This window comes from Argiope bruennichi, chromosome 10 (genome assembly GCF_947563725.1).
Source record: "Argiope bruennichi chromosome 10, qqArgBrue1.1, whole genome shotgun sequence".
In the NCBI taxonomy this organism is placed as follows: Eukaryota; Metazoa; Arthropoda; class Arachnida; order Araneae; family Araneidae; genus Argiope; species Argiope bruennichi.
The window spans coordinates 58,253,477-58,279,582 of record NC_079160.1 but is presented as its reverse complement, the minus strand read 5'-3'; the positions used below and the strand labels follow the sequence as shown (position 1 = coordinate 58,279,582).

At 30.3% G+C, this 26,106-nt stretch overlaps 1 protein-coding gene across 1 annotated transcript in view; it reads right to left on the bottom strand.

Annotated features, from left to right (window-relative positions):
• Positions 1–1,589: 1,589 nt before the first annotated feature.
• The window catches only part of LOC129987994 (extracellular matrix organizing protein FRAS1-like), a 71,700-nt gene continuing 47,183 nt past the window's right edge, over positions 1,590–26,106 (bottom strand). The window contains exons 26-36 of the mRNA XM_056096059.1: positions 24,173–24,349; positions 23,115–23,238; positions 21,875–22,017; positions 18,851–19,180; positions 15,942–16,200; positions 14,064–14,224; positions 12,173–12,288; positions 11,877–12,043; positions 9,433–9,638; positions 5,900–6,046; positions 1,590–2,228 (exon numbers count right to left, since the gene is read on the bottom strand). Coding sequence (XP_055952034.1) covers positions 1,719–2,228; positions 5,900–6,046; positions 9,433–9,638; positions 11,877–12,043; positions 12,173–12,288; positions 14,064–14,224; positions 15,942–16,200; positions 18,851–19,180; positions 21,875–22,017; positions 23,115–23,238; positions 24,173–24,349 — 2,340 coding nt within the window. The 3' untranslated portion in view covers positions 1,590–1,718. The remainder of the gene's footprint in view (positions 2,229–5,899; positions 6,047–9,432; positions 9,639–11,876; positions 12,044–12,172; positions 12,289–14,063; positions 14,225–15,941; positions 16,201–18,850; positions 19,181–21,874; positions 22,018–23,114; positions 23,239–24,172; positions 24,350–26,106) is intronic.

The following is a 26,106-nucleotide window of genomic DNA, read 5'->3' as shown; positions in this document are numbered from 1 at the left end:
CATTAACTAAAGTGAGTTTTGAAATGCTTGATTTTAATCTCCTTTTTTAGGTGGTACAGATTCTTTATTTCAATTTTCCAATCTCAAAATAATACTGGCCTTTTCCTCCGGAGGTGTCACTTAAGAAAAAAATTTCAGAATTATGTTTTTTTTTCTCAACAAAATGATGGTAAGTAAAATAATTAATAGTTTATTATTAAAATCACTCACGTACTTATTAAAAGAATATTACTTTCAATTTAATGCAATATTTGTGTCGTATTCAAATACCGAATTCACGAAACAATTACAATTTTTAACTATGTATAATACGGACTAATAAATAAGTTTTAAATCTTATTTAGGCACTGTGTGACATTCCTTTATGACATTGGCATGAAATCGAATAACACATGGATGCTGCCTAACACTGAAGCATGTTCATTCAATAACTACATGTACGTGACTATCTAAATCTTCTGAAGTTAGATAGTCATTGATTTCGCCTTAATACCCTCTCTCCATACAATGGTGAATGAATGGAAGGTATGCATAGAGAGCGTATTACATGGAAGCGAAACGGATCATGGCATGAATGTTGCACATGTGACAAAGGGGAATTATATTGTACGATTATTAAGTACCCAAGTGAATTCAGTTTTTTTTCTTCTTGTCATTATCTAGAGTTTAGACTTTTAAAGCAAAACTAGGGCTATTTTAGGATGGACCTCGTAATTTTGAACAGCAGTCAGATGACGAAGACGACACTTGTCCATTATATAGAAGAAAGTTATAGCCATTTGTAATAAGCATAATCGCTTAAAATTATCATTTATAATATTATTTAATGTCAGTAAGTGTAATAATTTGTTCTTCTGAATCAAATTGTAGTCGACATATTTTAAACTAAAACGGAAAATTTTATATAATTACTTTCAAGAATTAGAGTTATATAATAAATAGAAGAAGTTCAATTCTCTAATCAGAGTGCACATTAAATAAAACTAATCATATTTCAGATTTTGTAATGTAAACAGTTTTAGCACGAAATTGAAGAGCAAGTACAAGAGGATTGAAGATTTTTTAAAAAAATTCTGTTCTATTTTAAATTATAGTGGACAGTCATACTAAAAGCAGTTTTTAATATAAAACTGAATATTAGTTTGTGGGGCCGTGGTACACTTTACTACCAGGCCTTCGGAACCGGATAGTTTCAGGTTCGAGACCCGATTCCACAGAAAAACCATCATGTAAGCTGGACTGATGCACGTTAAATCCGTCGGGACCAAACATCATCCTGTTGGTGTGGTGTGGAAGCTTGGAGAAGGGGGAATTGTGCCAGCCCAGGTGTCGCCCTCGTCATCTGACCGCGGTTCAAAATTAAGAAGTCCGTCAGAAATAGCCTTAGTGTTGCTTTAAAACGGGACGTTAATATAATTGAACATAATAATGGTTGTATGCTATTTCAACAGTTGAAACAAACATAAGTGTAAGATTTTTCAAAATAATATTATGATTATTTAAATATAGAATTTTCAGAAGATTTTTTGCGTGTATTCTTAAACACATTTTCGTTTATTTGAAACATAGCCATCACTATAAATATTTTTTTTTATTTCTCAATATATTTATTTTTAACATCATTAAAAAATTTAAATGAAATGATATTCTCATTTGATTCAAGATGGATGAATAGTATTCATAAATAATTATGTAAAAAATATTATTCATTACTAAAATTAAACTTCTGTCCCAGATGAATGATCGATTGCACTTAATTCATTTTTAGGCGAATAGACTTTGACTTTATAAACTTCTTTCTTCTTCAGTTTTTGTTTGCATTTAATTTCGCAAATTTCATTGCTGGACGAATTTTGAATAGCAGCTGGTGTTTTAAAAATATAAGAATTCCTTGTAATTTTTGAAAAAGTTAATATGTCTTCAAAATGAGATTTTTTTGACCGAAGGATGATGATGCCCAAGATGATGAGCAATGCAGAAATTATGTACAGTAAATGATGCAACCCGAAGTAGACGTGTAGTTCCTGGGGATGAGCCACAGCAGGTGAAGTGATGGGACTAGTTTCTCTTGAATCTAGGTTTTCGAGGTAAATAGCCCTTATGTTTGAGCCATTACTTGGACGAGTGGTTATTGATTCCAATTCATCAACTGAACGAGGAATTCGAGTGTTGTGGATAGGCTTTATGACATAAATAATCTGCAAGAACCATTGCTGGCTAGAGCTGATCTGAAAGAATAAAAAGTTTATATAATATTATTAAACAAATCCTCAAATTCATAGTGTGTTCAGTTTAATTATGCCCATATAGTTAATTTTTAAAATTCTGAAGACAGGTATTTACTTCCAGATACAGAAATTATTATCTAAATTTTTTATACAGTTATCAGATTTTAAATTAAGAAAAATGTCCACACTTCTGCAACTAAAATTGACCAAGTTATAAAGCTTTTGAACTATTTTTAACAAGTTTAGACAATTTCAATAGCCACCTTGAGGAAGTTGTTGATTGGCTACAAAAATCAAATTCGATCAGTTTTAATAATAGAAAAATGAATCTTTTTTGTTTAAATATTAATATGTCAAATATTTTAATAAATATGACTGAAAGCCTATACAAAAACTTAGGCTTCATAATTCTCTTAAGAGGTACATTTATTGGTCCGAAACGCACAAAATATAATTCTCTATGTCCTTTAGAGGACTTTCAAATTTAAACCTACATATCTTTCTCTAAATAATATTAATTTTAATATTAAGTTTTGGGCAACAAATTAAGGGGGCATCCTATAATTTCATCCTTTGTATAGTATAAAAGTGCATATGATAAAAAAATACTTATTCATTGATTTTTCAAAATAACACAATCTTGAATTTATATATAGGGTAATTAGAAGCAAACCTTATGACAAAAAAATAATAAAGCAGCAGCTTATGTATTGTTTTTTTCAAACTAAATACTATGAACGTAAGAAATGTTGGTATATTCAGAATATTATAACTTTTAATGATTTGCTATATAATCATAAATCTTTTGTATCTTTTAGATAAGATACAAAATTCTGTTTTGCCCATTGTATTAAAGTTATATATTTGGTTTCTAGATTCCAGTTGATCTGACAAATTCAGAAACATTAAGATATCTAACTAGAATTTTGTATCTGATCTCAAAGACAATGTTTTGGTAAAGGTAAGATTTTTATGATTAATAAAATCCTGGATATTTATACCTAATAATCTTAATTTCAAAAACAGTTGGTAAAAAGATAACTAAATTACTGACTTTTATGTTTTCATTATTAGAGGGTCTGCTTTTTAATACATTTGTTATAAATTCAAAGCAGTATTATATTGACAAATATACCAACGAGTACTTAACAGGATATAAAATCATGCCCACTCTAAATCTTAAAACTGTTCAAGAGAGATATTTATAATTGGCAAAATCTTCTAAATGGGCAAATACATATTTTATGTGGTTTGAATCAATAATTGCTCATCTGATTATGAAATTATGATGTTCTAATTTTTAATACAACTTTCAGTGTTACTTAAAAAATATTTAATGCATTAAATTAAAAAAAAAATCCCATTCTATCACTAAAGAGACTAATTATGAAGTTCACTATTTAAGCTAATCAATGAAAACCATGTAGTTATGATATCTGTTGATTTAGAGATCTTTGAAAACATCAACAGACATGATATGCAAAGTTTCATAGCTCATTCTGTTTTTTTTTTTTTAATGTTTTCAACACATTAATAGCACCAGGAGACTTATATTTTATGTTACTTGAGTCAATAATTATGCTGATAAAGAAATATAATTTTTATAAATCTATATATCATTTAAAGCATTTTTCTCAGAAATATATCTTTATCTCTAATGGGTTAAAAATTATTTATTGGGCAGTGTTCAGAGTACCTTGTACATTGTACCTTCTAAAGAGCTGATCATTTCGATGATATTCTTGAAAAGGAAACAGTAAAAATTAATCATTAATTTATTAAAAATTAATTTCATCATTTAATCATTAATTTCTTGGTGTCCAGTAACGAATTGATCTGACTATTATGGATTTAACATTTGCATTATTTTGATTAGAACTAAAACCTGAAGAAATAATTTATAATTTAATTTTCGGTAATGGCACAAATTGAGTCGATTTAATAAATTAATGAAAAAAAAGGAATGATGCTACTTCTTTTCAGCTAATATGTATCTAAAAAAATGTAAAAGAGTTTTGAACCAAAGTAGAAAATGATTTTATTTTTTTCACAATGAATTATTTCCTGAATAATATTTTTAAAGTAATATTTTTTTTTATAACATGTTATGATGTACAAAGTCCTTATATCATCTGAAATCTTTATTATCTGCTTTTAGTTAAAATTAGATATCAAATGTATCAGATGATTTTTAAAAACCAACCAAAGCATAATAGCATGAACATAAAAGCAACCAAAGCATGAAGCAATTTCTTCATAAATTATTTATATTTATTATATGCGTACTGCAAATTTTATCACAAATACTTAAATGTAGGGAGGGTTGTATTCGTTCGAGCGATTATTAGTTTCAGGTACGGTTAAATCTCCAAAGTCACTTTTGACATTAATAAAAGAATGTCAAACAACATTTTAATATAATTTTTGTTAATTTCTAATTAATTAACTGAAAACTTAATTTTTGTGCTTTGAAAAGTTGACAGTATTCTTCTTTTTAAATAGTAAGTGTGTAAATTTTGGTTGAATTTAACAGATGGATAGATTTTAGGAGATGTGAAACATACATATATAGCTGCAATGATTTATATTAAAATTAAAATAATTTAAGGAAAAGGTAAGAGACTAGCTAGGGTCACACATATGTTAAAATTTGATATTACACACAAAATTAATATTTTTTTAATCTAAGGAAGATTATACATTTGAACCCATTGGGTTTCTATTAAAAAAAAAAGACTTATGATAAATTCTAAATCACTATCATTGACAAAAAGTTAATTTTTAAAATTTTTTAATCCTCTTTTAAACAATAACTATTTTTTTTTGGTCAGAGAAGGTACAATATGCGTAGTGTCTATCCTGCCTTCAGAAATTAGACAAATAGCTAACTTTTAACTGTGAGATGTAAGTACATACTTTCGATTAGAGAAAAAGACTTATATTTTATGATATCATGTCAATGCATTGTACTGATAACAAACACAATTTTTATAAAGTACCTTAGTACTATTAACGTGCTAAGAGCTTTGTAAAGATAAAAGTTGTTAACGTTGTGGTGAAAGCTTATAAGCCAGTTAACAACTACACTACACGAGCAATTGCTTTTGTATTGTGATCATGTTACTGGGCTGCGAACCACAAGGTCCCAGGTTCTATCCTCGCGCATCGCCAATCCGCTACAACGTCTATGGGTAGACTGAAATATGAAGCTATGAATATTATGACTTTAGACCATTTCAGTCAATCAATATATAACATCTCTCCATGCCCCTGCGACTATAATCTTTTTAATTATTTATCCAGTTGGGCGGAGACCAATCAATATATAGTAGAACTATGATATGTTCACTGATTGGTATGAAATAATGAAATTCAAATCTTCATCAACTTTAGCTGCAAAAAGGAGGAGGTTGTGTTATTGAAAATATTTGCATGTCAAGAAGATTTTGTAAAAAGATTATGTAAAAATTTAGCTGTGGTAAGTTTTTCTAAAATCTATTCTATTTAATAATTTTACATAGCATAAACAAATATATTTTATATTTTTAAGTCTTTTTCCAAATAGAAGTATATGTTTTAAATAGCTTAGAATTTAGCTATTGGGCCAAGATTAGAGTGAATATTTGGCAAATAACAGAACAAGAAATAAATAAATTAAATACTAATCTTACCTCATATAAAGGGTCGATGTTGAATACAAAACCATCAACTCCTGGAATATCAGATAAACTTTGAAAATTGGGTACATCTTCAATAAATCTTGCATTGAAAGATTTTCCATGTATTTCTTCAGTTACTATATCAGGGTCATGTTTATCCTGAAATGAGTTATATTATATATTTGATTATAAGTTTTCTTATTAAGAACATATGTATAATTCAAGGATATTTAATATAAAGTATGAAAACTTAAAATGAAAGAAAATGGGAAAATGATGCAATGAAATACACATTCTACTTTTGTAACCACTTCATTTAATTAAGAAGGCGTGGGGATATTTTAAAATATTATTATATAATCTATTATATGAAAATTAGATTAACGGACATTCATTGTTATGAAAAATCTTTGTTGGCTCGTAAAAATGGAATTCATATCTGTAATACTCATATTTTAAATATGCTAAATTATACTCTGTTTCACCCTAACTTGGCAGTAGTGTATATGCTAGGCATGCCGAATCGCAGTCGTTGTCAGGGGAACTGGGTTACTTTAAGGTACAAAGTTAATAGAAATGCAGATCTCTGGCAAAACTTTATCTCGCAAATTTTTCGCCAAATAGTAAATATTTATTTACTTTATTATATTATCACTTTATCCAAGAATTAATATTTTCCTTATTTCCATTATTTTTTCAATATTATTGATACATTATTTTAATAAATCATTAATGTTATTTCATTTCGTTTCATCGTTTCTCAAACGAAAACCCTAAATCTTTCAATATTCGGTAAAGCGTAGTTCGGCTAATGTTTTTTCGAAAAGATATCTGTATAATCGTTCACATCTTTTAAAACTTTATCTAATGTTGGGATCTCATTTCTACGAAAATATGCATGGATTATTCATCAAATACAGGATAATGTAAAATCCTCATATTTTACAAAACCTGAATGTTTCACTACTGAGCCTGGTCGTTTCTTTCCAGGGGTACTTAAAGGACTGGATGCCTTTATTTCTTTTTTCAAAAGGAAAACTGTTCATTGGGAAACATCTGTAAGATGCGAAACTTTATCAACGATTTGATTGATAGAATCTTGAGGGTTTTCCCGGAGACGAGAATAAACATTTAATATGTTTCTGCATGCTGTACTTTTTGTTGGTTTTACTCGTCTTGAAGGTGTGCACAGAGCAGTCGGTGATAACACTTTCTCTTTTTCAGACATTTTAGAAGTGAATAAAAATGACGAATCGAATAAATATCCAACAATCAAAACTAATAACTACTAATGTGATTAATAGTATCAAAAATATCAGCTGATAAAAAAGCGAGAATAAAAAAGTACGAAAGCTTATAACGGTTGCGAACTGAATGAAGCTGAGTTGGCGGAGACGTAAAAGAAAAGCGCGCCAAATATTTGACCTTGAAGACCGGTTCTAGCCAAAGTGGAATTCATTATGTCAATCTTTTAGTTTTATTCGTTCGCTTTATTTACAAAATACTTAACAGATAAGCACTCCTAACTTGAGAATAATTTTAAATACATGTTGATAAAAAAAAAAAAAAGGATTTCTGTAATTTATGATATTATTTGATAAATTTCTGCGCATTTTAACTATTTTAAAATCGGAATTGATGAGGAGCTCTTTCCCAACCCGGAGCGTTACATTTTCTACCTTTTACAATACTGCCAAGTTAGGGTGAAACAGAGTATAGTTACTAAAATCTAAAATAGCTCTCTGAAATGTTTTTGGTAAACTTATGTAATTATTCACTCTGTATTTCTTGCCTTTTAAACTGTAAATGCCCAATTATCGCCTCAAAATTGTCATACTTCGCTAACTTTTCCCTCCTCACTCACAAAGAATTCTTTTGAAATTCAATGTTAGAGAAATTTGTGTGAACAAAATTAATCTCTTCCAAAAGTGATAATTGCAGTAAAATACCAGTAATATTTTTTTAAACAGAAAAATTAATACTTAAAATAAGATGTTTGTAAATTCTGAGATCTCTTTTGTTAGAAATTAATTTATAAACAAATATCCTTTACATTTAAAGGTAGAAGCCTTGTTTAAAGTTAATAATTAGAACAAAAGCGTTGACTTTCCTTTTATCAAAACCTAGGTGTTGTGCTCATCTAGATGGACTGCTATCTTATTAACAATATCTCAGATATGATAGATACTGAAACAAATTGTAACCTACTAAGAGAAAGAAATCAGGCTTGGAACAAATAATGAATTCTGCCGAACACAGACATCGAGAAATAAAATGATTACACGAATAAATTTGTAAAAAAAAAAGTGCAAAAGTGCTTGAGATATTATATATATTTATATATAAATATATATTAGATTTATGAGTATTGTAGAATTATTATTGAAGAAAATTAAACAATTCTCATTTACGATAAAATTTAATCCCGAAAATGCTGAAATCCTCATTTTCGCAGAAATGCAATGCAAAATACAAAAACTGCTTTTCAGCAATAGTCTCCCAAATGAAGTGACATTTCATCATATTTTAATTAAATTCCCAACCTTTAACGAACACCACCACTATTTTTTTTCTTTCATCGTTTGTAACTCTCCCAGAATTGCTGGGGAAAAAATTACCATCCAAACATTTTCAAATGCTATACACCTTTTACCGTATATTTAGCTTCAACAATTTCCGTCTATTAATTTTTCTTTTAAAACAAATATCTCATCTTTCGTTTTCATTTGGTTGTTTTATATTGGTTTATGCATGAACATACTCGATCTTATACAAAATTTTAAACACTAACAATGCTCCGATTTACCATTTGGATGACGCAGTATGGCCAAAAATTGTCGTAGTGCCGAAAAACCCAAATGAATCAATCAACATGAAGTTGGAATATTATGAATCAACAAATCTCAGCTCATCATCTTTGCTACAATCCATCATAAAAAATGTATATAAATTGGGAAATCAGCGAAACCATAACAAATTTACCTTTTTTTCATCATGCAATTTTCTTTCCCGAAGTGGAATTTTTCCTATGCATAGTATTCACAAACAAATTAAAACTAATAATTAAAATCGGATTGGAACAAACAGTGATTAATTACTACTATTACCAATTTCTCAGTACAATTCCATATGTGCATTTATGAATATTTCCGAGTTTATTCAGGAGAAAACGCACGAAGATATATATAATATAAAATTGCAGACCTCAGCCATGCTAGAATTCAGCATAACATTTTCTATTCCATAGTTATTATTTATGCTGGCATTCATTATTCGCAAATATATATAAATCATTGCTAATATAATAAATAAATAATAAATCGTTGCGTTTCTAAAACAGAAACTGGTGTCGTCGTGATGTTAAAACAATGTAGTAGATATTGATAGATAATTCTAATATAACGAGATAATACGGACAGTTCCAAAATTAATCTGGGATTTAAAAAAATGTCCAAAAGCGTTTATGAAATGCCTGCCAATATTCCCCCTCTCTTTTTTTTCTTTATATATCTTTGACGAAACTATATTTCTTTACAAAAACTTACCAATAAAATAAACTTGTATTTCAAATTCTTGTTAGGCAGTAGGCAACCGTATTGAGGTCCTTTACCATATGTTTTACCTGTAGGATCATAAACTGGCATAAAGCCATTTTTTCCAGAACAAATGATCACTTCATTGATATTCAGTTGGTATGCAGATTCTAATCCTTGCTTCGGACTCCAGAAAACTCTACCATAAACATTTTCTCCTACAAAGAAAAAGTGATTGGATATACTTACATCATATACAAAAAGTAACTTTTTTTTATAAATTAAGAATATAATTTTTTAAAATTGACATATATGAAAAATGACAGCTTCTTGTTCATATAAAAATACTTAAAGATTTATTTTGGTTTATTTAAAATAGTATCATATATCAAGGAAGCAATTTTTCTCAATAAAACGGAAAATTAGTAGTTTTCAATCCTGCATATAATATATAAGAGACATAAATAACACAACTACTGAAAGTTATTTCAGAAGAACTTTATTGTCTATTTTGTATTATTACTTTTTATTCATAAACACATTAAATGTAAGCTTTTAAAAATTAATCACTTCTAATGAATGTGCTCTATTGTTCAGGCATCCTGTCATTTTGATCTTACAAATTTGAGGAGAGAAAAAATACTTTTTGATGTAACACACACACACACACACACACACACACACACACACACACACACACACACACACACACACACACACACACACACACACACACACACACACACACACACACACACACACACACACACACACACACACACGATATTTTAAACTAGAATTTAAACATTTATCTTTTCTTTAAATTAGCCTATATTTACTTCATTATTAATTGTTCTCTTATTTCAAGATCCAATTCCCAATTTTAATTTCATTATTTTCAACACATGCTCTAGGAAACTGATGATTTCAACATTTTTTCACCTCCGAGAGAAGGGATAAAATTCCCTAATATTTTCAACATTCTTTTAAAGATACCCGAGATTCCCTTTCTTAAGTGTAAACGTGTTAAAGAAATCCTTATCAAAATCTCATACAAAATCACTGAGGAAAAAAATTTCGACCAATTTGATTTTATACCGTGACGTAAAAAGACGTCATTTTGATCATCGCTTCTTCCTTGTACAAAGTTTTATAAATTAATAATAAAAATGAATGTGCATGTTGGCGCTATAGGTTAGATCATTTGAACTACAGCTATCAAATTTGGCACATATATATACTTTGGAGGGTAAAAATGTACAACTCAGTGCGATTTTTTAAAAATTTCAATTAATTAAAAATATAAGCTAAATTGTGATGATTTTTCGCGATACGAAAACATTCCCAACTAAAAATAATTTTTACACCATTTTAAAATTCCAAAAACATTTTTTTCTTCATAATTCTTATTTATCTGCTGTAAACTTTTTTAGATTTAATTGATTTCTCAGATATTTTCTTTAGCGTATTTCACAGCAATATTTTAATTGTTGTTAGTGAAACCTTAATCGTTTTCAATGTTTGATCATGTGATTTTTTTCCATTGTTGAAAACTAAGGAAGGATTTTGTTGATTACCTATGTAGCTTACAGGATTAACAAGAAAGTGAAGTTATAATACCGCCAAATTTAGAAGATAACATAGTAAAGATATGACGTCATGGAACTGTTCTCTTTTAGGAAAGTTTATATGCACAGTGAACAGAACATATGGAAGATTGTTAAAATAATGATGCTTTAAATCTGACAGTTTAAAAGTATCACGAGCATGAAGCTTTATCTGTTGTTGTTGTTGTTTCTAATGGCACTTGCCATGGACAAGGCCGCTGTCGAAGACAGCCGATTTAAGCCTCAAGGGGAACGCCTCTTGTTTCAATAGTAGCGCCATCTAGGGCCAAGAGTACGACTTAGCTACACACACGTCACAACCCTTTTTACGGGGTGGACTTCATTCACGCATTTCATTCACTCAACCACAGATCGTAATTTAGACCTGAATCAGAGAACGATCACCCCTGATCCAGTACCCCCAGTGGTATTACTCTCGACATGGAGGACTTTGTGACCACGACAGATTTAACGCGCGTCAGCCACCAAGCACGCGGGGAATCTTCGGCCGGCGGGGTTCGAACTCGCAACCTAAGGGACGCGAATCCGACGCTCTACCAACCAGGCTATCCCGGTGAAGCTTTATCTAAAAGATTTAAATGAAATCAAATATAACCAATACTTTCAACACACCCGTTGGTCGCCAAAGGTGAGTAGTATAAAATATTGTATTTGGTCACGTCTTTAAAATTTTACCCATGGATATTTAGGAAAATAAACATGATTAATAAAAACCAGTTTGGCTGATCAGAATGTTAAATAATTCATTGAAAATAAATATTAATTATTACATAAAAATGATGGATAAAAAAATAAAACTAAAAGTATGATGTGGGGGAGGAACTATACCTTTGGAAAATGCTTCTTTGTACTCAATGTATTGAAAATTGGGAGAATTTTCAAAGGGGTTCAACTTGAAAACATTTTCATTATTAAATATTTGGAAAAAGGTTTCTAAAGCATAAGTAACTGGTGGAGGACGATTTGTTTGCTGAAAGACTATCGGCAATTCAAACCTAAAAAAAACAGAATATCAAAAATATAATAAATAAGATTGCTCTTCATGCTAAATAAATACTTTAAACAATAAACATATATAAAAAATTCTATATATTTTTTGTTGTAATAAATAAAAATTAACTTACTTCTCTGGCGTCTGGGCTATACATGGAAGGTATTTAGATCCACTATATAATGCAGTCTGTTTTGAAATTGTGACTTTACATGGAATTAAATACAAGCTATAATAGCCACTATAATCCTGAAACAAAATGTCATAGCTTAACATATCAACAATTTATATTACATGGTTAAAGGAACTTTTTTATTCACATAAACATACTTTTAAGTTACTGACGACGACGGGAAGAAGGTGAAAACAAATCATGCTAACCACGGGCGCCACTTATTCTCGTTACGCAACTGACATACAAATTAATCATTTCTGTGGTGGATTGAACTCAAAGTTTGACGAAGATCTACATTTCAGATTCATTGATGTAGATTCTACGTCAATTTCAAAAATACATACCAAAAAATGGTCATGACGGATTTTATTCAACATGGATCTACACTTTCCATGTTAAATCTATGAACCAAGATACATATTTAGCTCTTTGCATTCTGTAGTCACTGTGCTTACTTGTGCTTAAATACTCATATAGACTTCCTCTAAATGAATTTCATTTAAAATGATAGAAATCTACAAATTTAGTGTAAATACCACATATCAAATACAATACCACCACTACAGCTCCAAGTTTTTTTCAGTTTTTATGTTTTTAGATGGATAGAAAAATATTTCAACCAGCAAGGGTGGTCTCTCCAGAACTTTCTCGTATACTCTCTAATAAAGGTATTATCCCAGAAACGCCTTCATGCATTGGCGTACAATAGTTACAAAATATTGATCATTGGCGTGAATTTAACATTTTGACTGAATCTGTAGTATAATCCTTGGCGAATTTTTTGGCGATTCATCCCTGTATTGCGGATAATAATATCCGTAAATCGAATTTATGTTTTAGGTGTGTTTTTCTTAACTGATGGAAATAAAAAAAATGACACAGAACTACAATTGTAATTACCATATCCCATGCTAAATATGATATATAAGTCATTGAGTTTTTAAGTTATCCCTTTTCTATCTTTCTGATCTACAGACCGACAGACGGATTATTGGATTTGGCTCAAAATTTGGAAGGTGTCTAGATTATAGATATTATTCTGTCTGTCTAGATGTTAATTTTATTTATCTAGCGCTTTTCGTTTTGTAGTTATCGTGTTAAATTATATTCGAACACCCGGACAAACAGACTTCCTCTAAACGGATTTTGCTCAAAATTTGATAGAAATCTACAAATTTGGAGTAAATGCCGTATACCAAATCTCATCTGTCTAGATCAAAGTGTTTTTGAGTTATCTTTCTCACAGACAGACAGACATTTTCCAAAAAATGTGTTTTTGGAACTTAGGGAAGTCTAAAACATGGAGATTCATCAGAATGTCGAGTTTGAATTTTTTGACGATTACTACTTTATACTTCATATAAGAGAAAATAAAAAGTCCTTTTCGAATTCTTGAGAAATGAGGGTGGAGACTGAAAATTCGAGTCCGATTTTTTTTCCACGATTATAGTAATTTCTCTTTGTATACAAGGAAGTAAAAAAAAAGGGGGGGGGGTGGAGAAGACAACTTAATTCCAAAAGTAAATAATAATGAAAGGTAAATCTACTCCCGATTTACCATTAGATTGTAACCCCCGGGGGGCACCACGAAATGAGGATGAGATGCTTCCGGCATGGTGGTTGGATCTCACCACCCTGGAGGGTATAATAATAGGTGGGGGATCTGACTCCTCCCATCGATGACGGGTCGTACTTCCTTCGGGGAGGGGTGTACCGTGGCCGGTGATGGCCCTTAGGTCTCAACCACAGTTCCCGACAATGTTGCTGTTGCGGCGGTCCGGTCATTCAGTTTTTATGGGTTAAATCCGTGTGCCTTCGTGCCGGGCGGAAAGTTAGATGGCTGACTTACCATTAGATTGTATTTGCTTGTCGATCTCCAAAACTGGATCGGGCCATCAAATGTCTGTTCACTCCACAGCAATTCCAACTCAAACTGAACATCTAGATTACTTGGAGCAGACACAGAGCTTTTGACACCTGGTAAGGTATGGTGATCCAATACAAAGCATCCTTGAATAGAGAATCGTATTATTAGTTTATGTATTAACAGGAGTAAGTAGTTCAAATCAAAAGAAAGATTTATTTATATGCCATTTGATAAATTCCTTTTCAAACAATTGCTTTAGAAAATTCTAAACTTTTGTTTTATATTAGATATTTTAAAAAATTATTAATTTTTTGATAATCGGTTAAAACAGTTAGCTGAGTTCTGTATTGTTATTACCTATTAACTACAGTTATGAAGTGATCATCATAATAATGCAGTTTATGGTGAGCATAAAATATGTTGATACTGTAATATATAGGAGTAAGAACTATGGACAAATTGAGTCCTCTAGGGCGACTTAGGTAATGCATCTTCGGATGCCTGCTTTTCCAATCTCTAAATTTCTACACCTGATATTTTTTTTATTGTTCTTAATTATTTGCATAGGCAATTTTATGCAGCGATTTCTAATAATCTAACAAAATATTTAATTATGGTCCTTTTTAAGAAAATTAGTTTCAATTTTTTCTTCATATAAAAAAATACAATTCAAGATCCAGATTTAAAACAATTAAAAAAATTAAAAACTTTTGGGCATATTCTAAATATCATTTACTTACAGAATCAGACCTATTTTTTAAAATAAAAAGCAAAAAAAAAAAAAAAAAAAAATCAAAGATTTGAAACATTATAATATAAAACTCCTCAATTATAGTTAAGAATATTAGAATAATGTTTTAGCATTCAATCGATACTTAATTTGAATTTGAATGGGTTCTAGTGCACTGACAATGTAAATTAAAAGAAAAAATAAAATTAATGTACTGTTTGTTTCAGCATCCCGAAACTATCACTTTTCGACGATTTTACCTTGCTAATGGGTGAGACACAGAAGAACGAGCTATTTCTGGAATTCTTCTTCATTCTTTGATTTCCGCAATATTAAACACACATAGAAAAAAACTGAGTATACTATTTTATTTTAACTCAAAATTGAGTATTGATTGCTTTTATGGTTAGTTCAAGTGGAAAAAAAAGCTTTCAGGAGTTACACAAAGTATATTTTATATAATATCATTAAATGTGACCGAAATTATCTACTGTTATTAATCTCAAAATGTTATGAAAAAAATTCAGCAACAAAAAGAGAAGTTTTAACATAAAAGTTATTATTATTTTGCAAAAAAAGTGAACTAACCAATTTTAAGAACAGAAATTTTTCATTTGTTCATTATAATATCATGTTTAAGCCTCTTAAAAAATGAAAATTGCTCTAAAGTATTTTATTGTGAATTAGTATCTTTTCCCGACAATATTACGAGTTATTCGCAGTTTTTACGACTCCTAAGTCAACTTTATTATTAAATATAAACATCTCCTTCCATATTTACCTCTCTTTTGTTCTAAATAAATGCATCCTGACGCATGCGTAAAAGTGTGGAGGATTTCAGAATCCAAAAATGAGCATCACTCAGTACTTATCGCAAAAAATGAAATTTCGCGGGAGGGTCTCTAGGCGTTTGTCTAATTTTCTTATTTGATAATCCGGTGCTGAAACTTTATAAGTCATAGCTTTAAACAAAGATAGATAAATTTAAATATGAAGATATTAGGATAGGACATAAGGATTAAGTAAATTTGATATTTCTATATAGAAATGCACTAAAGACTTAAATGCGTAAACATTTAAAACATCAAAGCTACTTTTATTATAAGTAAAATTCGTATTTTTTTTTTTACCATAGAATTTTGCAACCGTTTTGAATTCAAAGAACATATGTCCTGCAGAATTTGTCCCCACTCGAACCATTCCAACGGTGGCATTCAATGAACTATCGCTATGCGAACCTGCCTTCCACAAAAATGTATCGTAATAGAAAGAAAATTCCATTTCTGTTCGATGTTCGAAAGATGTCCAACCAGTTGGGGCAGCAGCAAAAACGTATGTCACATATAAAGGAAGAAGTACTGTTACATAGGTTTGATCTGTATCTCGGGCCTGAAAAGGAAGAAAAGTGTTTTTAAAAGGAATCTTAAAGATTTAAGAGTCTTGGTATCCGAAATAACTGAAAAATGTCAGCTATAGAAAAATTTCAATTTCTAATTATTGAAGGTTAATTTACGAATGTAAGAAACGAATCGCACCCATTCCTCACTTAGGGATAAAAACTTATCATGGGTAAAGTTCACATAGCTACTTTGGATTTTTATATCCAGATTGAACTATTAAAGTAATCTGTAATACTTTTAATATAAATGAAAAAATTATTGTAGTAAAATTAAGATGGTATATTATAACTTTAAAGAGCAATTCTGGTATATATATGTAATGATATTTTAATTCTAATTTCAATTTAATTAAGTTTCAAGATTAAATTAATTTTCATTTTATCTTAATTTAGCCCATCGTAACTTTATTCTAAAAATATTCTCTTATTTCGTGATCCAATTCCACTTTCGGTTTAATTAATCCCTTTGTAAAAATAAAGCATCATCAGAACTATGTATCAAATGAAAGTGATACTTCCGTTGAGCTTCTCAAGGTCAACATATGTATTCCCTCGGCGCGTGGCCGGAAATCCTATCTCATATAAGACTAGTGATCCTTTGTTTTGCCTTCTTTACTTCTGCTTTTGTGCCGTACTGCGTCTGCTTGTAAAATAATTGCTTTCATGAAATGGATATTAAAATTAATTTAAAAATATAATATGTCTCTTCAACGTCTTCAAACCTGCCTTCTACTCAACCAAAATAACTATATATATATATATATATATATATATATATATATATATATATATATATATATATATATATATATATATATATATATATATATATATATATATATATATATATATATATATATATATATATATATAGATAGATAGATAGATAATTTATTTCGTGTATCTCGGAAACGATTGTAATGATTTGTATCAAATTTTATATTTAGGTTTTGCTTTTTAAATTTATTTATATAGATGACTTTCCAGAAAAAACGAGATTTTACACACATACAAGTTTTTTTTATAACCAAATATTCATATGTTTCTATGCAAAATCTGCAACTATGACCTGCAAAAACGTATCAGAGATGGAGTAGTGGTTAGCACTTCGGACTGTTTTTCTCATGTTCGATTTCGCGTTTGCAATTAGATTTTATAATTTTAAACGAGACATGGGTTAGGATTTTAATTTACAATTTTACAAAAACTTGCCGAGCGAAAATCTGTCTTCCAGGTGCTATAACATGAATAAGAAAAGTGACATTTTGTATTTCATGCTTTTCATCCGAAATAATTTTTAACTGCTTTACAAGCAAATAAATATTTATTTCTTCTTTAAAAACCAGAATTAATTGAAAGAGAAATGACTTAGAGTTTGCTACACAGTAGTAACACTTTCAATAAGCTGACAATATTTAAAATTTTATGATTTTTTCATATCTAATCTAATATATAAAAAAGTTTATTCTTACATTACTCTTTAACCCTTTTTTGGATTATTTTCATTCGTTCCAAAATATTGATATATTGAATGAAATGTCAAACCTCAAACTTTGTGTTTTCAAAGGAAATTTTTTTTTTGTCATTATTATTAATAAGCGTTGAGAAGCGACTTTTACAGTGAATTTACATTTAGTCAATATCTTCAGCTTCAGCTAGCTGTGTGTGGTCAGAAAGAGCGGACGGAGAGATCTACATGTTATTCCATTTTTTTTCTTCCTTCTGTCATTATGTGATGTTGCAGGCAATGAAAATACTGCTTTAAATACAAACCTAGCTTTATATTAAGTTTATATAATTAAGTCAGATATTGCTCATCTCCTCTGAGCCATTGAAATTTTTGAAAATGGAATGGTATGGCATTTTTAATTATTTCTATTTCTGCTAATAATAAAGATGGACATGTGTGCGTGTTGGCGCTCTACAGGCTAGGTTGTTTCACATACGGCTACCAAATTTGGTACATATATACTTTGGAGTATTAGAATGCACATCTAGGAGCTAAGCGTTTTGAAATTTTAATACAAATTTTAATTAATTAAAAATTAAACTGAATTTTGATGTTTTTTGGAATAATTTCAGAAAATATTACAGTACAAAAATAAATTCTACACTATTTCAAATTAATTTTTTTTTTAATGATACTAATTTAGTAGACGTGCAAATGTTTCCTGAGTTTTGACAATTTTTTTCCCTAATTCCTATATTGTTGTCCTGAAGCTCAAATTCTTTTCACTATTTCATAAAATATTTAATCATGCGATTTTCTGCACATTGTTGAAAGCTAAGAAAGTAGGATATCTGTGTAGTTTACAAGACAAATAAAAAAGTGAAATTACAGAATTACAAAGTTTAGAAGATAAATTTAGAAGAAAACACTATGATGTCATAGAATTGGCCTCCATTAGATAAGTTTACATACTCCATAAGCAGAACAAACTGTAAGATAATTAAAATGACACGTTTTAACGTCTGACGATTTGAAAAAAATCATGAGCATAAAGTTAGATATAACTGAAATTAAACATAATCAGTATCGCCAGACGAACCAAATGATCGCCAGTGGCGACAGTTTTTAAATAGTATAGCAAAAGACATGCAAACAGTTATTTAGATTAATAAATATTGTTTAGATATTACCTTAAAATCTGAAGTTACTGTTCCACCACAAAGTTCCACAAGCTCAGCCATTGAATACCATGCATCAAAAGACCATTTGCATCTTTTTAAATTAAGATGTTGATAAAGTATTCCAGTATCATTCTCGCATTTGTCTCCATGATAGGGAAAAGCTAAATGCAGGTCATCTTTTGAAGGTTTAAAACTTTTCAGAAAACTTGTATTCTTTACTATATGTGGGGAGACACTTTGCAGATTGGAACAAACATGTTGCTGCCGGTAAATATTCTGTGTTAACAGGAACTGAATATTATGAAGTGGATACGTTGAAATCAATGGAAGAAGCCCGTCCTGTAAAGAAATTACGAGAAATGTCACACTTTCGTCTCAAATGTATAACAAGTCATGAACACAGAGCCGTACCGAGACGATACTGCTTTTCTGACAGAATTACCTCTTGAAGCAAGATGTTATATTTTTGTTAATTTTTCATTATCTCAGATTTCAATTCTCCCTACTACAGATAATACAGTTTAGCAATTTTTGTCAATATGTTTAGTAAAAATTCGGACATATTGTTACAGAAAATTATCCAGAATTCGTCCTTGGATTGAATAATAAAAAATCCAGCAAGCTCAATAATGGATAACGACCTTTTATTCTACATGAACGTACTAATAACAGATGATAATGTAACATAGCAGTTCACAAGCAGCAAATCGTTACCAAATAACAATAACAGCACAAAGCGCTCAGAAAAAACTCATAGGAGAGAGATTTTACTCACATCTGCCTACTTGTCTGCTACTCAATATCGACTGACTCTCAGCTATCTCCCTACTATTTATAGTTTCTGTGACAGAGCAAAGAAGTTTCTAGAAAGATATTGTATCTTCGCTCATAACTGAGATATCGAGCAAATTCTCGAATATCCTTGACCCTTCATTTTTATCACTAAAATCGTCGCTAAATGGTCTCTAAAGCCAGAAGTCATCTACCTGCCATCCATTCGTATCCGTTACAACTAGTAACTGCTCAGGGAAGCAGTATTACTAATTCGTTACAATATATTGACAGATAAAAAAAAAAGATTGAAAAAAATTGAAAAAAAACTTCAAAAAATAATTATTTATACTAAACTCAGAAGTAAAATATGTAAATATGATTAATTTAAAAATAAAATGAATAAATTGATGCAAAAAGTGCCGGAGTTCTTAAATATACTGCAGAATTATTACATAAAAAATCGATCTCAAGAATGATAAAATTCGATTCTGAAAACTCTGAAAAATGTATTTCCGCAAAAATGTATCGTGTCTATTGATGAAAAATGTTGAAACTACAAATAAAATGTATAACAGCCGTAAACAAATAATAAATTTCATCTATCTTTTAATAGACTTTAGATTTATTGATATTTTCTAATCAGCTACACATTGCTTACTCCCGAATTCTTTTACACAATACATCGAACCCTTAAGCTTTTTTAATAGTCATTTTTGCGTTCCACTTTTTGTGCCCTAAGCGGGAGCCAATCTCACTACCCCCTTGGTACAGCCCTGTATGAATATGTTTAAATTTATAAGTAAGTTTTGAGTAAAAGTAAGTATAAAAATAAACTATACTCAAATTGGAATATATTACCTAGAAATAAGACTTTTGGTAAATTACTTAAGATTTTTATATGCTTAAAAAATTAGATGTATATTCATCAAATTGTATCTATCTTTAAAATTTTTATATCAACAAAATTATTGCAGCTGCACACATTTGCAACATAAATAACATACAATTTTATATTATTCAGAAGCAAATATATGTACGCAAGGTACAATGGCCTGGTTACAAAATCTACTGCAGTAGTCGAAATTTTATTTCACATTTAGAACATTAATTTCCATGCAATTGCAAATATGAATTTATAATAATATTTCATCGTTGGATTTTTTCCCCTTACTTTCAACACTGTAAAGTTAATATGATTCAACATAATTGGATTTATTTAATACATTTTTATTTCAAAGGTCTCTGTCAAATTTATATTAACTGCAAAAATTTCATTTCACAATTTTCCTTCTCTCTGCACAGTCCATGTTCGATTGACGTTACTCATTTGATCGATGTTAGAGTATTATATAGTGAGCACAGATCCAATAGAGTCAATATCAAGAGGGCCGGCTCTTGGTGAGATGAACCACGAATCGCTTGTTTACTTAACGCACGCACGCACACACGCACGCACACACACACACATACGCACGCACGCACGCACACACACACACGCACGCACACACACACATACGCACACACGCACGCACACGCACACACGCACGCACACACACACACACACACACACACACACACACACACACACACACACACACACACACTACTTTGCCCTTATAATCGTCTGGAAAGACAAAAATATTGAATGACAGAATCCATTCCATTTATCTTACTTTCTAACTGCTTTATCATGAAATAAAAGGAGGCAGGTTTGTTCTTTCCTTCTATTCAAACATGGAAACGCTTATTAAACAAGCTTCATACAGAAGCACTGCTTCACTTGCTTCAGCGAAATGTTTGAGGTTAAAAAAATTAACAATATTGTTATTAATAATTAATAATAAAGAATAAGAGAGTAATAAAAAAATTCCTAAGTAATATTTTTAATTATCTAATCACAAACACTTACTAAGTAATCTCGTGCCATCACTCTACTCACCTGTTATATCTGGAGATTAAGAACTTTAAGTTCAAGAACTCAACTCCTCTCAAATCCAAAAAAAGCAAAAATTTACATTAAGTATTTACATGCGATTTTTTTAAATTTAAATATTTAGTAGGATACTTATTTTAGTACTTAATTATGGAAATGGAATTTAATGAAAAAAGTACGGAATGGAATTATGGAAAATTACTTTTATTATGGAAAATAAAAAGCACACAATTAAATTGCTATAATTGTTATAGTTATAATTGTTATAGTTATAATTGATTAGGAGTGAATAGCAATACCAAAAGGAAAAGAAATGTCATAGTTACTTCATGGGGAATTTCAATATGAATGTGCAGCTTGTTGGGATGAGTAGGATGTGATGAGTTCAGGTAACTAAGACTAGCTACAAATGGTTGTGATTGCAGATTCAGTTGTAAGAAAGGTGATCGCATTGTTGAATGACAAAATCCTGGAAAAAAAAAAGATATAAAATAATTAAACCAACAGAAAAACAAAAATAATAATAAATAGGAACTAAAACGTGAAAATATCAAATTTCATTGGAATTTTAATATATATTTTGAAGATTATTCTACTGGAAAAAATTATTTTGCCAGTAGATTTTCCATTGATAATATATTTTGAGGATTACTCTAATGGAAAAAAATTATTTTACACTATTCTTTCCCTCAGGTAACAAAAAAATAAATAGTGAGATAAAAATAAACAGTTAATCTTTATTTTAGTCACTTTACACGAATGAACAAGCATGTTCACTCAAAAACTCAGATCAAGTTCAGTTGAGTTTAGTAATATTAACGTCCCGTTTTGAAGCAACACTTGGGCTATTTTGGGACGGACCTCAATTTTGAACCACGGTTAGATGACGAGAACAACACCTGAGCTGGCACCCCCTTCGAATTTCCACATCATACTTGAGGGAGGATATTTGGTCATGGTGGCCAGGTGGTGAGGTCTCGGCTTCGGAACTGGAGAGTTTCAGGTTCGAGACCCGATTCCACCGAAGAACCGTCGTGTAAGGGGGTCTGTTGCACGTTAAATCCGTCCTGACCAAACGTCCTCCCGATGGTGTGGTGTGGTGTGGAGAGAGGGGTGCCAGCTCAGGTGTCGTCCTCGTCATCTGACCGCGGTTCAAAATTACGAGGTTCGTCCCAAAATAGCCCAAGTGTTGCTTCGAAACGGGACGTTAATATAACTAACTAAACTAAACTAAACTAATTTGGCCAAGGCGGATTTAACGTGCACCAGACCCGCTTGCACGATGGTTTTTTTGGTGGAATCGGGTCCCGAATCTGGAACTCTCGGGCACCGAAGACGAGGCCTCAACACCAGGCCAATGCGGCCTACTCTGAAGACCAAAAGCAGCATACATAAAGTTTTATCTTTTGAAAAAATTATAAATGTAAAAATAATTTTTATTTTTACCGTCAAGTGATGTAATATTTAAGAAAAGCTGTGTATATAAGTTATATTTTTCTAATAAATAACACGCAATGAAATGCAGAAACAAGGAACAGTATGAAATCAAAAAAAGAAAAACAATACCTATATCAGAACTTATTTTAATCATTTTACTCTGAAGTGGGATGCCCAGATTACTTTTGGAATCAACGGGCTGTACAACACAACGAATTCTCTCTTGAGGACGGAAATAAATACTATCCAGTACCTGCAATATAATTGTTATATTCATAATTTATTTAATATAAGGGTTCTGAAAATATTTCTATAAATATATAACTCCCACATAATTCATAAACATATTAAAAATGTATAAAAAATTTACTATTTTCTTTAAAATTAAAATTTGTGTTTTCTAGAATTTTTTAATATTACAATAATAAAGTTTTATATGACATTGTGTTATGTATAGAGATTAAAATGTAAACATTGGTTCATGCATAATGTATGCAGTATAGGTTACTTCAATATAAAAAAGTTAATTAATATTTGGAAAAAGGAATTATTTATGCATTAAAAATGAGGTATGGAGTTTGTAATTGACTTTCAGAGCAATAAATCAAATAGCTCTCTAAAAAAGGCTTTCTAAAATTGTTTAAAAATTATAGTGAAATCATAATTATTTAAAAATGTATTAATACATTATTTCAGATAATATTTTTTAAATGAAAATGGAATGAAAATTGCATAAAATTATCAAAAATATATATATATATATATATTTAATTATAAATAAAAGAAATTTTGTTTATAGCCTAGTAGATTTTCCCTTTTGGAATTTACTTATTAGCTAATATTTTTAATACATTTCAATTTAAATCATAAACAATACTTTTTTGTGAGTTTTAAATTATTTGATATTCAAAATATTCTATTAATGATTATTTATGTAATGATATTCCAATAATTTAAGAATTAATATTTTGTGATTCAACTGTGAACTTATATTCATCTTAATTTATACTTATATTACCGAATGTAGAAACACTAATTTAATATATTCTGATTCAAAAAAAATCTTACAACATTATTACATTTTTTTCAATGATCAATTGTGCGTCTACTTATCTTTTTCAAAAAAACATTTACATTTGTATGTACATTAACATTCAAATAATAATAATTAAAAAAATAAGGCTTGCCTTATGATGAGCAGAAGTAAATAATGTTGAATCAGTAACAGTTTCAAAAGGTGATATACTTTCTTCACTTAATGGCATAGCTATTTCCCACGAATAACTCAATCTTGATGGGATGATGCCTGCTTCTTTACAAAGAGGACCAGTTGCAGCATAATCTGGGTAATTAGTATCACAAGGCTAGAAATGGTTTTAAAAAAATTCCAAGAGTATAAGTACAGTAATTTCTATAGAATTTCCGGATTAAATAATTGTACAATACTAGTAGTGTAGCCTCCCTCCCCCCATCAGCGAATTTGAGGATTTGCATATAGAGTACATAAACAATAGCAAAGTGGAGTAAGATAACAATATATGAGACACATCTTTTTGCTCATCAATATTATATTTGGCTTTATAAACTGACATAAATGTTCTATTATTTGGCATTTCTGAACCTGGATACCTATACAGGGTGAGGCAGAAAAACCCGAACAAACAATTTTTAAAATGACTTTATTAACAATAAATAAATTAAAAAAATATAAAGAATAATAATAATAAGAGTTTACCTTTACTAGTAAATAAGTTTAATTGTTTCCGAAGTGGTCGCCTTTGACAGCGATGCAGAGGCTCAAATGCGTATTGAAATTTTCAGCAATGAGCCGCAGGTCTTCTACCTTTAATCTATCCTATTCCCTCCAAAGCGATTGCCTTAGAGATTCCAAACTTTTGTGTGGTTTAGTGCAAGCCTTTGACTCCGAAATGGATCATACATTGTAATCCATGGGATTGAGATTCGGCAAATATTGTGCCCACTCTCCAAATGATATCACGTCCGGAAAATGCTCCTTGCACCACTCTTGTGTCTTTTTGGCCTTGTGAGCTGGTGCAGAATCTTGTTGAAACGCCCAGTTTACATTGCCTAAGTGCTTTTTGCCAACAGAAGTACAGCAGCTTCTAGAATGTTCCGATGGTACACTTTTTGATTTATTTTAACACCCTAATCTTTAGAAATCAGGTGTTTTGCCGCTCCAAATAACCGACCAGACCATGACCAACTTTGGATGTTGATGATGTTCAACAATTGCTGAGATGTTTTGACCGACCACAGACCAGATACTATCGTTTTGGGAGTTATTATCTTATTGGACAGTAACGAGCTTCTTATTAGGGAAAGGGAATTTCTCCCAGCGCTGACCTGTGACCCGTCTTAAAAGTTTTCGGTATCTTTGGAGCCGCACGAATTTGTTTTCAGCAGTGAGAAGCAGAAATATTTGGAACTTGTAAGGTTTCAGTTCAAGCTCTTATTTTGCCATTCACCGCACTGATCGGTCGCTTATTCCCATTTCATGAGCGATCTTTCTCAGGGAAACCCTTGGTTTTCGCTGAACTTACTGTTTGATGGACTTACGGTTATTGAAAGTGTTCACCGTACGTTTTCTTTCACTCCCTAGGTGTCCATTATCATTGCCAAGCTCTTTGAAGTGATAGATTGTTTCAGATACTATTTGCTGAGACACATTAAGCAAACGAACGATTTGACACTGTCATTATCCTTGCTTAAATAACTCGAAAATAGCAGACCTTTTTATTGACATTGTAAAAAAAGCCCCCCCCCCCCCCGCAAAAAAAAAAAAACTAAAAAAACTGAACTAAGAGATATATTATAAAATATTTTATAATTGAAGTGGTAGACAAAAAGAAGTGAACACAAATTCAAAAGAAATTAGTTAACTTTTATTCTATGATGCAATAACTTTGAGTTTCTTTGCCACACCCTGTATATTTGTTTTTATTGCTATGCAATGGAAAATGACTGGTACTCGCACACACACACACAAAGTCAGTAAAATAATGTTTAAGATTCAAAAATTCGCTTTTTATCAAATTCTTTTTCTTTAACTAGCTAACATACAACATTATGGCATTTTTTGCTTAGCCGAGCTCAAGCGAAA